We start from the raw sequence: 16,533 nt of genomic DNA on the forward strand, positions 1-16,533 counted from the left end.
CCTGTGGTCCCTGGAGCCAACGGGATCCATAGAGCACCAGTGGACATTGAGAGGTGTGGGAAGAGGTGATAATTAGTCTTGTCAATCCAGAGTAAGGTAGATGGGGTTAAACCCACCCTAGGAAACGGTAAAGGATATCGATCGGAAAGATGGAGGCTCCCTCTCCTTTCCATTTTTTTTCTTTAAGAAGTGACTATGACATGAGGTTAAAGCGTTCTAATTAACGAGAAAGCCTCTTTATGGCATTCAGACAGTCAGCTTGCCCTGACCTCCATTTAGAGGGAGACATTTTGTGACAGGCCTTCTGTGCATGAAACCATCACTCCCCCGAGCTGACACTGCTGCTTATATTCCTAGGGTCTCTATGAGGTACAGGGAGAGGGGTCTGTCTTTACAGTGCATTGGGGGTTTGCACTCCAAGCACTGAATTTTTGACTCTCTGCTCCTGGCTGAAAAGAAAGGCCTTTGAACTGAAGGCTTTCAAGGGCAGTGCCAGCATCTTCCTTTACCCTAGTCCACCTGCTTCTCTCAGTTTGCCTCTACAGAACCTGACTTGCTGACAAAAAGCTGCTCAGACAAAGGGCCATTTCGGAGCTACAGTGATTCCCAGAAGTGAGGAAGTCGGGCATTCTTTTGGCTCCTACAGGCATGTGTCAGGACGAGCCTCTGATGCTTGCAGAGTGGGTCAAAAGCCAACACAAACAGCAGCGTCTGGCATCTCAGTGGGCCCTGCCAAAGGGGCTGAAAGTGGGCCTGCCCTGTGTCAGCCAGACCCTGCTCCCACCCCTGCTTGGACTTTGGTCCAGTGGTCAGCCAGAAGCAAACTTTAAGGATTTATTCCTCCCCACTCTCCAAGTATTCCCACAAATTCAGCCTATCAAGAGTAAAAATAAACCAGAGGCCATCATCCATCCCACTCTCCAAGTATTCCCACAAATTCAGCCTATCAAGAGTAAAAATAAACCGGAGGCCATCATCCATCCTAACAAGCCCAACTTTAGGTGGCTACATGTCAACCCGCCACACAACCCTGTAATCATGAATAAATCAATCAATGGTATTTACTGTGTGCTAAATCCTTGAGAGATTAGTGTAAAACAGAGTTGATAGACCTGTTCCCCGCCCACGAGGAGTTTATGAATGTCCGGTCTCATGGTCACCTCCAACCCCAAAATCATAATCCCGATGGAGGAATGTGGGTTCTCTATGTGGGAAGGGGTCTCTGGATCAGGGAAGACTAGCAAAGCCCTTGTCTTTAAGTACTTTGTGGAACCCTTCACCAGCTAATTTAGCTGATGGGTAGAGGGTCTTCAAATGATGGTGAACAGATATCAGGGAATATCGGATATTAAGGGACACTTAAGCATTGGTTTTCCACCCTTCCACCATCCCAGCCATATCTTTGCTTTTGAGGATGACAGTTGGAAGTAATTAACACTTGAAGAATTCCTTCTCCCTCCATCCCTCCCTTTCCCCACCCACCCGGAGGGAAGGAGTGACATCCTGAAATCATTTCCACCCTGGAAACGTGGCAGCCGCCTGCTCCTGAAATGAGTTGGCTGGGTTGGGGGTTTGCTCTATTTCACTGGTCAGCAGATAATAGCATTTACTGATTTATATATTGGCACCTATGGGAGATGCTGAGCTGTTGTATGAACTCATCACGGAGAGAGCAGCTATATAAATGCTCATGTCACATGAGATTATCATCCTTATCTTGACTGCGTTTGGGTTTTTTTGTATGTTTGTTTCTCTTTTTGCTTTATTTCCTGGTCTTTCAGTCCATGCTGCAGGCCTTAACCAGGAAAGAAAGAACACACATATTTCCAACATAATGATAGTCGGGAAAAATTTCACAGACTGCATCTGTTCCTTAACAGGGTGATTTGGTAACATGGTCTCTTGGGGGGGCCATAATCCCCAGCCCATGAGACACGAGAAACCAGGGGTAGGGAGCACCATCACCACGATTATCACCGGAGGGGACTGAGCATCTACTGTGAGCAGAGCACTGAATGGGGCATTTGGGAGCACTCAGCGGAAGAATTAGACAGGATCCCTCTCCTTGAGCAGCTTGCATTTGGATCGGGGAGACAGCCTTAAGGGATAAAAAAACAGTTTCATCTAGTTTCCCTCTAAGCTTGTTTTGGGTCGGTAACGTGTCTACCAACTCTGTTATACTGGAGACTCCCAAGTACTTAGTACAGTTCTCTGCACACAGTAAGCACATAATTAATATGATTGATAGTTAAAAGAATACAAGACTACTTTGTCAGTGATAAATGAAGGGGATAAAGAAATCAGTAGCACATAAAGAAAGAGATGCATGACTGGGAAGGTGGGGGAATTAATGAGAGCTATGCCTTCTGGAGGGGAAGAACCCTGCCCTCCTGGGGTTTGTGTAAGTAGTAGCGGGGGTATTTACTGAGCACCCCCTTGGTGCAATGGACTGTATGTAGTGCTTGGGAAGTAATGATAACAAGAATAATAATAATAATAACAATAATAATAATAATAATGTTGGTATTTGGTAAGTGCTTGCTATGTGCCGAGCACTGTTCAAAGCACTGGGGTAGATACAGGGTAATCTGTTTGCCCCATCTGAGGCTCACGCCTTAATCCCCATTTTACAGATGAGGTAACTGAGGCATAGAGAAGTTAAGTGATTTACCCAAAGTCACACAGTTGACAGGGGGTGGAGTCGGGATTAGAACCCATGACCCGACTCCTAAACCCGTGCTCTTTCCACTGAGCCACACTGCTTCTCTACCTAATAAACCAGTGATACAGCCCTTAGAATAGTGGTCTGCACACAGTGAGTGCTCAATAAATATGACTGATTGATCCTTTGCCTGCCAGGAGCTTTTCCTGGAATGGAGGGTGACAGGCAAAAAATATTTACCAAAGAGTTGTCAAGAGAAGCAGCGTAGCAGAGTGAAAAGAGCACGGACCTGAGAGTCGGAGGACCAGGGTTCTAATCCCAGCTCTGCCACATGTCTGCTATACCACCTTGAGCAAGTCCCTTCACTTCTCTGTCCCTCAGCTAATTCACTGTAAAATGGGGATTAAATCCTAATCCCTCCTACTTAGACTGTTGTGTGGAACAGGTACACTGTCCAACCTGATAAATTTGTATCTACCCCAGTGTTTAGAACAGTACTTGGCATATAGTAAGCACATAACAAGTACCAAAATTAAGAAAGAGAATTGATTATCCATTTGACTAAACATCTATACACAAGTGCGGAGGATGGGTAGAAATAAGTTCATATGTGCTAGACATGGCTGAGGGGTTCCTATGACAGAGTGCTGGGAATTAACTGGGGATGAGTTGCTGGAGGAGGTGAGATTTTAGGAGGGCTTCGAATGTGTGGAGAGCAGTTGTCTGTCAGATTTGGGGAGAGAGGGAAGGAGGGGGTTCCAAGCCGAGAGACCAGCATGAGGGAGGGGGCAGAGGCGGGAGAGTTGAGAACACGGTACAGGTAAAAGATCAGAGAAAAGAAGAGAACGAGCTGGGGAGCAATGGGTGAAGGGGGCAGAAAGGCAAGATGCCTGTGCTGGAAGAAAATGTTGAAGTCTGTGGTAAGGAGTGATTGTTTGATAAAAGGCTGTGGAGGGTTTGGAGGAGAGGAGAGATGTGGACGGAATGACAACATCGGAAGGCCTTTTCTCTGTGGAGCTTCCTCTTGCCACCTTCTCTGCCACCTCATCCAAAGTGTGCAAACCCTCGAAGGTTTTGGTGGGGAGGGTGTCTCTGCCCTCACTCAGCCTGCCCCCGGCCCCACTCGGCATTTTGAAGAAATCACTCAATCCTCAAGAATCACTTGCCCCAGATCCGACGGTGTTCATGTCCCTGTACTTGCCACCTAGCTAATGCCAGCCACTTGACTCCTCAAGGGAGCTACCCTCCTGAAAGAGAAGGTCACACCAATGCCCAGATCCGTTACCTGCCGAAAGTCTTTCAAGTTGGGGTCCTGGGGGCGCCGGCCCTTGAGGGCCCCTCTGTTCATTAATTTATTTCTCTGTTTTCATGGAGGAATAAACTCCAAATTCCAGAGGACGACCAGACTCTGCCAGGCAACCCATGCGCAGCCAAGAGAGCCTGATGCCATCAGTCAATGCCAAACAGTTCATAATGACCAGCCTCTTCGCTAATGGCCCGAGGCAAGGATCTTAAGGGCAGCAAGTGCTTGGGGAGAGACGGCCAAGAGAAGCATTGCTGGAGAGGAGGGTGGACTCTGGCTCCTTTAAGGGGTGTATCCACCCACGTCCAGCTCTTCAGAAAGGCCATAATTAGATTTTCTCCCCTCAGCATACACCTTAAATGCAGCTGAATTTGGCATTTGGAATCTCACTTTCTCTCTCTCTCTCTTTCCTCTCCCCCACCCCTCTTAAGTGGGGTCAGCAGTCTGAGCTGGAGGCTTCTTTAGCAGAAAAGAGACTGCTGAGTGATGCTGGGGTCGAGGGGCTCATGCCGAGCGTTGATATAACCAAGAAAAAATGGACTATCAGATGACATGGAAAAGCCAGGGGGTCTGCGATGGGGTTGGGAAGGAGGGTAGTGATCCCTACGATCCAGGTGGGTTCGCTCTCACCCTGGCACTCACGCCCACGTGCTGCCCACCTGGAAGTGGCAGCCCGACAGAGCCAGCTCCCGTATGGGGGAGAAGGCTGGGGCCACTCCAGGCTGCCGTGCTCCAATTACAAGTTTCTTGGGGAAGAGAAAATGGAGGGAGGAGGGAGAGTGGCCAGAGGGACACAAAAAATGTGAGATGAGTTGAGGGTGGGAGGGCAGGAAGAGGGGAGAGAATCAAAGTGGGGTGGACAGGAAATATATAGAAAAAAGTGGGGAGACAATGGGAATCTCTGGTGCAAGGGAGATCGCATGAACAAAAACTGCATCTTGCTCTCACAACCACCCAGGTAAAACTGAACTAGAACCTTGCCGCTAGGGGTTAGTACCTGTGCGGAGCTCTGCTGTCTCGTTTAGAACTAGCTTCTTGGGATCAATTTGGTTTTCTCCTCAATTTTCTGTTACTGGAAGTTCCCTAGAGAATGTGAACTCCTGGCAGGGCTGAAAGGTGACTTTTCAGTGACTGGTGCAAAAGAATCTTGGGGACTGGGACATCTGAGCAGAGCAAACCAAACATATGAACAAACTTGTGAAATGCACACTCTCTCTCACATACACACTACCAGCGCCCTACCAAAAGAACCCTGACCTTTGGCCTCCATCCAAACAGGGAACCCCCCCTCAATCCCAAAGGACACATTTTGAGAAGGTTACGAGCCAGTGGAAGCCAGGAGTGCTTATGGGGATGTTTTACTGCTCAACAGCTTGCGTTCCTGTAACCTTTCATGTCCTGGGTGTTCAATAGCAAGCCCTCCAGGCACTCAATAAGCCATCAACAGTGTTGAAAAACAGGACAACCTCTCCCTGGAGCAGTGACAACCCATCGTTACCTAATACGGAAGCTATGCTAGGGACCTAAGGACGCGGTTACCTAACACGGGGTCCACCCTAGGTCACCTCTCTTATGAGTCACTGACCACTTCTTGACCCTACTGAATGCAACTGCCCAAATGATTTTTTCAATTGGAAAGAACCAAGACTTTCTGAATTCTGCACTCCCATTAGACTGCAATGAGCGCTGTCATTTGGAGGGAAGGAAGCAGTCACTTGGGCAAGTCAATTCACTTCTCTGGGCCTCAGATACCTCATCTATAAAATGGGGATTGAGACTGTGAGCCCTACATGGGACAACCTGATTACCCTGATTCTACCCCAGGGCGTAAAACAGGGCTTGGCACATAATAAGAACTTAATACCATAATTTTTATTTGGGGGTCAGGGAGAGGGGTGGGCAGGAGGAGAAGGACCTGAACGGGTAAATCCCAGTGAGGATGAGGGAGAGGTCTGCCTGGGGATCGCTACCCTCATTTTACAGATGGAGGATGTGAGACCTAGAGCGACTGAGTGACTTGCCCGAGGATTAGGGTCCCAGTCTCCTGACTTGAGGGTCAGGGTGCTCCAGGGCTGGGGGTGAATTTGGGGTGGGGTTCAGGGATGACGAGACTCTGGGCCTCAGTCTCACCTTTCTGGGACACAGGTCTCCAGATGGCCCTTACTAAATGAATCTCATTTGTGGGGAGGAAGCTGCACAGGGGCTCCCATCCCTGCCTTCTCCCCAGGAAAAATAGATGGTATCCTCCAGAGTACAGTTCTGGATGCTTCTATGAAGAGCAGTAGAAGCAGTATGGCCTACTGGGTAGAACACGGGTCTGGGCATCAGAAGGGCCTGAGTTCTAATCTTGACTCTGCCACTTGTCTGCCATGTGACCTTAGGCAAGTCACTTTGCTTCTCTATGCTTCAGTTATCCCATCTGTAAAATGGGGATTAAGACAGTGAGTCTCATGTGGGACATGGACTGGCTCCAACCTAATTAGCTTGTATCTACCCCAGCACTTAATGCTTACACCTGGAACAGAGTTAGCGCTTAACAAATACCATTAAAAAAATAAAAGGAAGGAATGGTTGCCATGATGGCCAAGGTTACCAGAATTTGGTCCTGGAGCAGTGGGTGACTGGATAAGGGGAGGGGAAAGGAGAGGAGGGTGACAGGAGAGAGAAGGGAGGAAATAATTTGATAAATGCAACCCACTGAAGCCCCTAGGCACCACCAGATGACTCGATGGGCCCAAGATGCTGTGATGATGTAGAATCACAGAATCCCACGGCTGATAGGGTTCAGAAGAGGTCTTCTAGTCCATCCCACTGTCTCCAGACAAGTTGGTACCTAAACACTCTCACACTTAAAGGTGTTAAGGGTTCCTGGGAAAGAAAAAGTTTCCCAGGTCTCAGAATCAGAAATTCCATTTAGCTATCATCACTCCCTTCTGCTTGAAATGAAAGCTCATTTCCTCTTTTTCTGTTTCAGGGGAGGTAGAGAACAGTTGATTCATATCCTCTCTTCATAGTCTGGCAGAACTTGACTAAGCGCCTCCCCACAATCAACCTTCTCATCTACAAATTAAATCATTAGTTGTTATGGTATCCATTAAGTGTTTACTATGCTAAGTACTAGGGGAGAAGCAACATGGCCTAGTGGAAAGAGTATGGGCCTGGGAATCTGAAGACCTGGTTTTAACCCCGGTTCTGTCAATTGCTTGCTGTGTGATCTTGGGCAAGTCACTTATCTTCTCTGTGTCTAAGTTACCTCATCTGAAAAATGGGGATTCAATCCTTGTTCTCTCTCCTACTTAGACTGTGAGCCCACATGTGGGACACGGACGGTGCCTAAACCGATCAACTTGAATCTACCACAGCACTTAGAACAGTGTTTGACACATAGAAAGCACTAACAAAAACCCCCAAAATAAACAAGCAACAAAAAAAACTAAGATAGAGCCAAGGTAACCAGATCAGACACGGTCCCTGTTCCCACACAGGGTTCATAATCTGAGACATGGGGAGAGAAGGTAGTTTATTCCCATTTTATAGAAGGGGAAACTGAGGCCCAAAGGGATTAAGTGACTCGTCCAAGGCTACAGAGCAGGTCAATGGCAGAGGTGAGACTAGAACCTGGCTCCCGGCTCACAGTACCATGCCCTTCCCACTAAGCCACAGTCCTTGGGATACGTGTCCATAGGTGTTATTTTTCCTAACCCGCTACCACTAGGAGAGTTTGGAAAACTACCACAGAGGCATGAGACCTATTCCTGCCCGTAAGGAGCTTATACTCTAATAGAAGACCAAGAGAAGTTGGGGGTAATTTAACCTAGGACATAAGATGGGCCAGAACTCAAACACAGAAAGGGGTCTCCAGGGCACAGACCCTGCCGTTAGCAGAGATGGATTCCTTGTCATGATCCTAAGTTGAGAGGTCTTTTTCCCAGGAAATGGCTTTAGTCTGGACCAAGTACTGATGTACTCAGTATTTTGTCCCGGAATAACTAGCAGCTATATAACTGACAACCATTTACACGCTCAAAAGCATTGTTGGTTGGTTGGTTTTATTCTCCCTTTTTCCCAATGGTGAAACCACAGCAGAGGATGGAGCAGTGACTTACCCAGGTCATGCAGATGAACCGGGGAAGACCCAGAAAGAGAATCCATGTGTCCTGATTCCCACCCCCGTCCCACCACCCTAGCACCCTGCTGCTCGAAGAATGGGGGACGGAGGGACAGGGATGGCATCTCAGCTGGACTGGCAGACTCCCTAGGAAGTCCTGGGGCAGCTCGCCACCCTGAATTTTATCCACAGTTAACCAAAAAGTGGGAGGGGGCATCCAGCAGCAGCTAGATGGATACTAACATTATTACTTATCATCACTGCTATTATTTGGTAAATGCTTGCTATGAGTCAACAAATGTTCTAAGCACTGGGGTAGATACAAGTCAATCAGGTTGGACACAGTCCCTGTCCACCATAGGGTTCACAGTCTTAGTAGGAGGGGCACCAGTTATTTAATCCCCATTTTACAGTTAAGGCCCACAGAAGATCAAGGTCACACAGCAGGCAACTGGAAGTCAGAAACCGAACCTAGGTCCTCTGACTCCCAAGCTTATGCTCTATCCACTAGGCAAAACTGCTTCTCTGGGCTCCTGACCTCAAGGCTATGGATGCTCCTGATCCTCTCTGACCTTGGGAAGGCTTCCTGGGGCAGGGGCAGCAGCCTAGAGCCCCGCTCCTGTCACCCTCCAGGGGTTAACCCCTGGAGCTAAGTGGACTATTACAGGTGGTTGGCTTTAAAATGGCACCATGTGAAACTATCCGGTCCAGCTGCTGCCAAGCTGCAAGGAGGAGCTCTGACTGTCAGATCAATTGCTGCATGACAGATGCTTAATGGAGTTCAGGGTTAGCAGGCGGCCGGCCCCTCCTGGATTTCCTTGCTTTCCCCTTTGCCTTTACTTCACCAAACCTCTTATCCTCCTCTTTCTTCCCTCCTCCTGGCATTTCCTCAGGCTCATGGCTGGCTGGCTGGCAGAGGGCGGGGCAGAGAGGCCACACAGCTTTCTAGACCAGCCACCAAACTCCTGTAAGAGGGAAAGCCAGTATCTATGTATGTCACCCTTAATAGGCTGCCCTCTTTCCCCTGCAGCAGCTCTTTCTGGTCAATCTAGTCCTTCTCAAGGCCACTGACAATCCATTCCAGTGCAGGGAGAAGAATTAGTAAGAAAAATCTTCCCTGGAACTGTTTCAAGGTGACTCAGTTGTCTTCTGGAACTGGCTTTATTCTGAAAGTGCAAATGGTCATGATCAACAAGTGGCCTTCTGTGCAGTCTGGTCCCCACTGGAGCTGTGGGGGATGGGGAATGCCCATCAGTGGAATATGCCCTATCTGTCGAGGTGGGCCCCTGCCTCTCAGCAATAAGGAGCTACAGCAGCAATATTCTGCTCTTCCTCCAAGGCATGAGGTGGAGGAAGGGGTGGGAGGCGACTAAGGAGAGAGTGGCCAAGAGGTCAAGAACCATCCTTCTCCAGCCGTGGCCAAGCTGGGCAGGCCACAGGGGTCTCACTCTGCCAGCCTCCAGTGCCGAGACCCATTGATGCTTCAAACCTTCTGTATCCCAGAACGGGCCCTTGGTTTGGGGATGGCTGGTGGGGTTCGATTTCCAACCCGGCTCCTCGTCTCTCTGCTCCTGCTTCTCCTGCTTCTCCTGCGAGCTGGGAGTGTGGCCTCCCCACCTGCCCGCCGGAACCCATCCCGCTTCCACCTCCCTTGCAGACAGCTTCAACCCCGGAGTGTCGGGCATATTCTCCCTCTGTGCTGCCATGGCTCTGCCTCGCTGACACGCCCTGGAAACCTCCCTCGGTCTGTGGATGTCAGACCGCAGCTTTGGGAATCAGAGAGGAGGAAGGTGGAGCCGTTGATTTGGATACCGTCACGATCCTCTCATCTTCAAGGCAGAAACAAGTGTTTAAAATCACTGTGCCTCCAGTAAGGAAACTGGTGTGAAGGCGGCAGAGGTGCCATGAGTTACCCTGGAACTTGCCATTTCACCTGGGTCATCGCAAAGGGATGGCGGGAGTGGGAGCAGAGAAAGGGAGGGTAGGGTGGGGAGAGGGGTGCAACTGTCTTTCTCAGGAAGAGGTGGCGCTCCAGGGCCCGGGGCAGAACTGTATTGGTTGGGTTAAATCATCACCTTATTTATCTGTCTGTCTCTCTGACATTCTCTCACACTCCCCTCCCATCAGTTTGGCAGGTTTTTATCACAGCGATTTCAGTGTGTATACATACTCCCCTGGGGTTACTGGAGTTTCAGTAAATACACACAAACACACATACACAAGTTACAAGTACAAAGAGAGATGGAGGCTGACAAACACACACACAAACATAAGGGGAGGAAGAGAGAAAGTGAGGAAGAAAGGTGGAGAGGAAGAGAAAGACAGGGAGAAAGGCAGGGGGGAGAGAGGGAGAAAGATAAAAGGGAGGAGAGGAAGAAAGGCAGAAAGGGAGAGAGAGGAGGAAAGGAAAGGAAAAAGGAAGAGAGGGAGAAAGGAAGGGGGGAGTGGGAGAAAGAGAAAACCAGAGAAGAGAGAGAAAAACGGGGAGAAAACAGAGGGAAGAAGGGGTAAGGGAGAGAAAGGAAGAGAGGGAAAGGGAGAGAAACTCATACACAACATATTGAATGAAAGCACAAAGCATTTGAGAACAAAGAGGAAAATTAGGTATATTATTCAGCACCTCCCTCCTCATCACCACCACCAGGTTTCGCCGAGAGCTCCCTGTGCGCAGTACAGTGTACTAAGTGCTAAGAAACGTACTGTAGAGGTTAAAGGTCAGTTTCTCCCTAGCAAGTGTCAAGCAGAGGAGGAATCACTTGCACCTTTTGGTGCCTCTGTCAGCCAGATAGAGAACGCCGGAGTGAATGGACCATCAGTGTGATCCAGTCGACTGCACTGAAATCCCATCGATTTGGAAATCCTCTGCTTTCACTGCTTTTCTCGGTCTTCTCCTCACCTGGACCATGAGTCCCACGAGGGACAGGGACTGGATCTGCCCAATGAATCCAAGCCTTGTCCGGGAACCAGATCCCGGGGTCACTGGCGGCCTGGTGGGTTCAAGTCAGTTCAGGAGAGGTGGCTGGGGGAGAAGGGAAGAGCTAAATGATCCAGCTCTCACCATCCTTCATTCTCTGTCCGTTCCTGCCTACTTCTCTCTCTCTCCAATGGGTGGGATGCCCCAATCCCCAGCTGGAGGGGGTTTAGTCCCTCCTCTGCCTCCAAACAGGCAGGACCACACCTAACCCATACCAGAGGGATTAGCGACTCACCTCCACCTGCAAAATGCGAGCCACTCCACCCATTCCACGGCCTAATGGCAGTGGTGGTATGAACACCTTATCTGAAACCTTTCCCGCTGCAATTTAAGGCTAATTCTTCACTCTGGTAGTTTAGGCTTAGGTCTGGGCTTTTGATTGTTGCCGCTGGCTGTGGCTGGACCAGCAATCCCTTGCATTCACAGCTGACCATCTCTGGACAGCCTTTTAGAGCACTGTGCTCTGAACAGGTGGGAACGCTTAATGACTCCAGAAGCAGCGCTATATTAGTATATATTAATTAGATGATGATTGTGAGGTTTTCAGATAAAGAGGGATCTGGTAACATCTCCAGGGAGCTCAGATAATAATAATGATGGTATTTTGTTAAGTGCTTACTATGTTCCAGGCACTGTACTAAGCGCTGAGGCACTGAATGCCCTTCATCCTCTCCCTTGCTCCTCTCAGACCTAGGGATGGGGAGGGAGGCATTCTCCCTCTTTCCCACAGCTGGAAACTGAGGCCCAGAGAGGAGCCTAACGTCATCCAAGGTCACTCAGCCGGAGAGCAGGAGAGTCAGAACGCGAGCCCAAGTCCCAACTCCCGGAGTATCCTGCCCAGCCCGCCAGACCCAGCATCGGGTCACTTCCCAGGCAGGCCCCTTCCCCCGGTGACCACAATGGGCTGCAGTGTGGCTGGCAGCTGGTGGACAGAGGAGCCCCACCAAGAGACGATGTCATCAGAGATCCTCGGGAGGGGAGCGGGAGTGTGACGGCCGGGCACAACGCACAAACCATGTGGGTGGCATAATACGGGGTATTCATTTCCCTGCTGCAGAGAGGGGGGAAACCGGGTGGGAACAATCTGGGGTCTGTGAGCCCGGTCAACTTGAGAACCTTGGAGCTCCAGCAGAAGGGGCAAGGGGTGGGGAGGGGAGCTGCTTCTTGCTCCTGTCACTCTGGCATTGATATGGAAGTAGGATGGGACTAGAGAGGTGGGCAGGAGGGGCAGAACCACATTATAATAGTAATAATAATAATATTACTTATGAAGCACTTACTACTTAAGCCCTTGGTGGCTTTGGGAAGCAGTCCCCAAAGGGCGGTCTCTATTCCTCTACATTCATTTGGTCCACAAGTGGCCTTTATAGAGCCGCTTGTCTGGAAGAAGGGGAAGCCCCTGAGCTTCAGGGTGACACCGCTGCAGATGGCATTCTTCTCCCCAGGGGGTTGATGTGGCAGAAGAGACTGGCACGCTACCAACAAGTACTGGCTGGCGGGCAGGAGAAACACATCACCCGTTCCCCTGGTGCCTCTACAGAAGATTGGCAGGGTCCCTCCACAGTTGGCTTTGACCTGAACCATTCCTCTCAAGCCCCTCAGGGGGTCCCTGGATAGGAGGCTTGACTTTGCAAAAATTTAACCGGGAGATGGATTTTCAGTTCAGTCAATGAGATTCAAAGAGGGACGTGGTCAGATGCTTCAAGGATGAAAAGTGTTCTCGCGTGGTCCCAGACCGGCCACCTCTCTCAATGCTAACAAGCTCTGAGTTTATTCCATCCTTGCAGCTAAGTTTAAAGTCTCCCCAGACTCAGTGAATAAAGCCATCGCCACTTTTTCCTTGGCATTCAGACAAATGCTCAACTGCTGGTTGGGTTAAGGGTCACCGACAGGCTGCCAAATCAAGCTCAGGGGAACCGAGCCACGTGCCTTTGGTGTTCGACTCTCCCCAGGCTCTCTGGGGGTCTTACCTGCCGCTCAGACATGATGTAGAGCTGCTCGTGGTCCTTGGAGAAGGCCATGTCTCGGAGGATGGGACCGGGGTCCACCACCTGCACCGTCTCATACTGCAGGGCGCTCCCTTTGGGGCCATCCACACGAATCTGCAGAGAAAAGCGGGAGGAGGGTCAGCTTGCCTCGGTAAACCGGGAAGCGGGAACCTATGTAACCCCCAGTCAGCTCGCTCGGGTGTTCTCCGCCCAATCCGATCCCACACCACCCTCACCGGCACCCGGTCACACCCATAGAGTGACAGGAACACGGGGGCCAAGATGGCACCCCCAATCCTGTTGGGCTTTTGTGGCCCCTAGCAAACACAATCCTATAGTCACAGCACTGAGGCCACCATTTTATAGAAGTCCACTTGAGCTTCTGAATTCAGAAATTGGAATTTTCCAATCCCAGTACCACGTATATTATTTAGATGCCTATCAGTACATGATAAACCAGGGCTGAAAAGACACTGACACTACATATGGTTGATACACTCGAGGTGCTGCCAAGTGGTTTTCAATAGGCGCTCAGGAATTTATTTTGGTTCCGATTTTCCACTAGAATCAGATTCTTTGAGCACTGACTGTTGGAATGGATTTTAGGAATGAGAAATTCCCCCTCTAATTCGCTGTCCTGTACTTCGGAAGAACTAGATTTAGGGTTTATTTTCTGCTTTGGAATTCCCCATTTCTCACTCCTTAGCCTCCCACACTTTGGGCCCAAACCTTATCAATGACAAATCACAGCCTCTATAAGGAATTCCCTTTCCCTGGAACCTACAAATTAATGGTATTTACTCATTCGTTCATTCATTCAATGATATTGATTGAGCGCTTACTGTGTGCAGAGCACTGTACTAAGCTCTTGGAAAGTACAATTCAGCAACAGAGACAATCCCTACCCAACAACGGGCTCACAGTCTAGAAGGGGAGAGACAGACAACAAAGCAAAACAAACAGACAGGCATCAATAGCATCAATATAAACAAATAGAATTATAGATCTATGCACACCATTAATAAAATGGGGCGGGGAGAAGGGGTAGAGCAGAGGGAGGGAGTCGGGGCGATGGGGAGGGGAGGAGGAGAAGAGGAAAAGGGGGGCTCAGTCTGGGAAGGCCTCCTCGAGGAGGTGAGCTTTGAGTAGGGCTTTACTGAGTGCTTCCTTTGTGCAGAGCACTGTACTGAGTGTTTGGGAGAGTACAATAAAACACAATGAGTTTACAATCTAGGCAGACATTAATATAAATAATTTATGGATATGAACATATGTACATTTACAGATATGGAAAACAGTCGAGGACTCAAGATGGAGTTTGCTGAAAATAGTGACAGTCAAAAGAGCTTTAGACTGATGGGAAGGGATTTTTCTTCTCCGGCCAGCAGACAGGGAGTGCGAGTGACAGTTAGTCACTATTTTTTGATCTCCCCAGTGAATAGAGCTGGACTAGGCTCTTTGGGGAATTACAAAGGAAGAGCAAAGCATGGTTCTTGCCCTAGAAGAGCTTACAACCTTAATATCTCCTCGATGAAATGATTTCCTAAATAGTTTTGCTGGGCAGGCCAAATCTCAGGGTGATGAGATCACGTGTGTGGGAGAGGGGGTAGGGAGCCCCTTTCCCTGGGCCAAGCCAGGAGAACAAACAGGAAGTCTCGCATGATCCACCCATGAAAGTCACCAACATCACCATCATCGCTGATCATTGCAAATAGACAACGGCTCACCCGGGGCAAAGACCCGGAGATGGTTTGGACCCAACTTGTCTCATTCGATCCCTTTATTTCCAGCTTCCTCAGGCTGGGCCAGATGGGGGCACTCATTGAAGCCCGCCGCTGTGGTGCCACGATGCCACTCTGCTGGCATATAAAGTAACATGGGCCCAGAAGTCACTGGGCCCTTTTTTTTTTTAAATGGTACTTGTTATGCACTTACTATTTGCCAGTCACTATAGATATGTTCTAATCAAGTTGGACAGAGTCCATGCCCGACATGGGGCTCACAGTCTTAAACCCCATTTTACAGATGAGGTAACTGAGGCCCAGAGAAGGAAGTGACTTGTCCAAGGTCACACAACAGATAAGTGGCAAAACTGGGACTAGAATTCAGGTCCTTCTGACTTCCAGGCCTATGATCTATCCACTAGGCCACGCTCCAGCAACCCCCAAGAACAGTGAGGAACTTGCATCTCACTGCCCATGCAGTGTCCTGCCCCTTCCCCATAGTGAGGTTGAGTTCACGGGCCTTCAGGGGCCAAGAACTGCATCTAATTCTCCCCTGTGCATTTTTTCCCAGCACTTAGTTTGGGATTATGCACACAGTAGGTGCCTAATAAATACTATTTCCACTACACTAAAAATGTTGTCTACCTGATTTTCAAGGAAGCCAACTAAATTGGCAACAAATGCCCGAGAATCCTTCTGGCTCTCTGCTCCCCCATTCACCCTGCCTCGGTCTGCCTAGACTCTGAGGACTGGCCCGGTGAGCCCCAGTGAGGGGGCAGTGGGAAGCCGGGAGAGACCGGGTAGTCGGAAAGGCCGAGCTTCTCTCTGACAGACACGCAGATGGCAGGACCCCTGGAGCAGACTTAGAGGCATATCTGGGGAGAATGTCTACCTAAAGTTTGCTTTGCCTTATGGGGTTCAGGGGCTGTTTGCTGCTCTGTGAGGGGAGGCAGGAGACACTCTCAGCAGAAATGGGTGATGTCTTCCGCAATCTACCTACAGTCGGATAAACGTAAACCTATTCACGACCAGCCTCTCCTTCCCTTTCTCCCCTAATCGCAAGTAAACATCAATGTCCCAAGGCTACAGAAACCACTCAGACCTGAGAAGAGGTAACTGGACTGGTAACGTAGGTTTTCCCGTCGAGCCCCCTCATTCCCGGCTACTGGCTGAATCCCATCCCAGGCTCCTGGAACATTAGGAACGTCACAGATGGGAGAGTCTGGCGCAGAAGATAACAGGCTGGAGTTAACAATCCATGCCGATGCCTTCCAGGGCCCCTGGGGAGTTTCCCCAGCATGCGTTGGTGCAGGTAAGAGAGATAATAGTGGCTACATACCAGGAGGCACAGATGCTCCCACTTCTTGCAAGAAGGAAGCTATTCAACGACCACAGCTAGCTCTCCTAACTGGCTGAATGTCCGTCCCTGACGCCTGGGCTCTGTCCCCGGTCAGTATACATACCCGCTGTAAGACCGACTGAGGCTATGTCAGTCCCCTATTAATGTCTGTTTCCCCCTCTAGACTGTAAGCTCATTGTGGGGAGGAAACATACCTCCCAACTGTTACACTGTACTCTCCCAAGAGCTTACATACAGTTCTGTGCATACAGTAAGCGCTCAGTAAATACCACTGATTGACTGAGGCCTGGACCCTGCTCCTAATCTCTTCACAAACTCAGTGTTGCCTCGGTGAAGACACCCCACCCTCAATGCCTTGGTTTGACTCTTTCAAATAGAGATCTTGGTCCTGAAAGCCCAGGACAGCTTAGAGAG

General features: G+C 49.6%; 1 protein-coding gene across 2 annotated transcripts in view; it reads right to left on the reverse strand.

Annotated features, from left to right (window-relative positions):
• The window catches only part of PLXNA4 (plexin A4), a 309,259-nt gene that overhangs the window by 90,401 nt on the left and 202,325 nt on the right, over window positions 1-16,533 (reverse strand). For both annotated transcript variants that reach the window (XM_029073007.2, XM_029073008.2), the window contains exon 4: window positions 13,018-13,149. In XM_029073007.2, coding sequence (XP_028928840.1) covers window positions 13,018-13,149 — 132 coding nt within the window. The remainder of the gene's footprint in view (window positions 1-13,017; window positions 13,150-16,533) is intronic.

The sequence above is a fragment of the Ornithorhynchus anatinus genome, chromosome 10 (genome assembly GCF_004115215.2).
Source record: "Ornithorhynchus anatinus isolate Pmale09 chromosome 10, mOrnAna1.pri.v4, whole genome shotgun sequence".
In the NCBI taxonomy this organism is placed as follows: Eukaryota; Metazoa; Chordata; class Mammalia; order Monotremata; family Ornithorhynchidae; genus Ornithorhynchus; species Ornithorhynchus anatinus.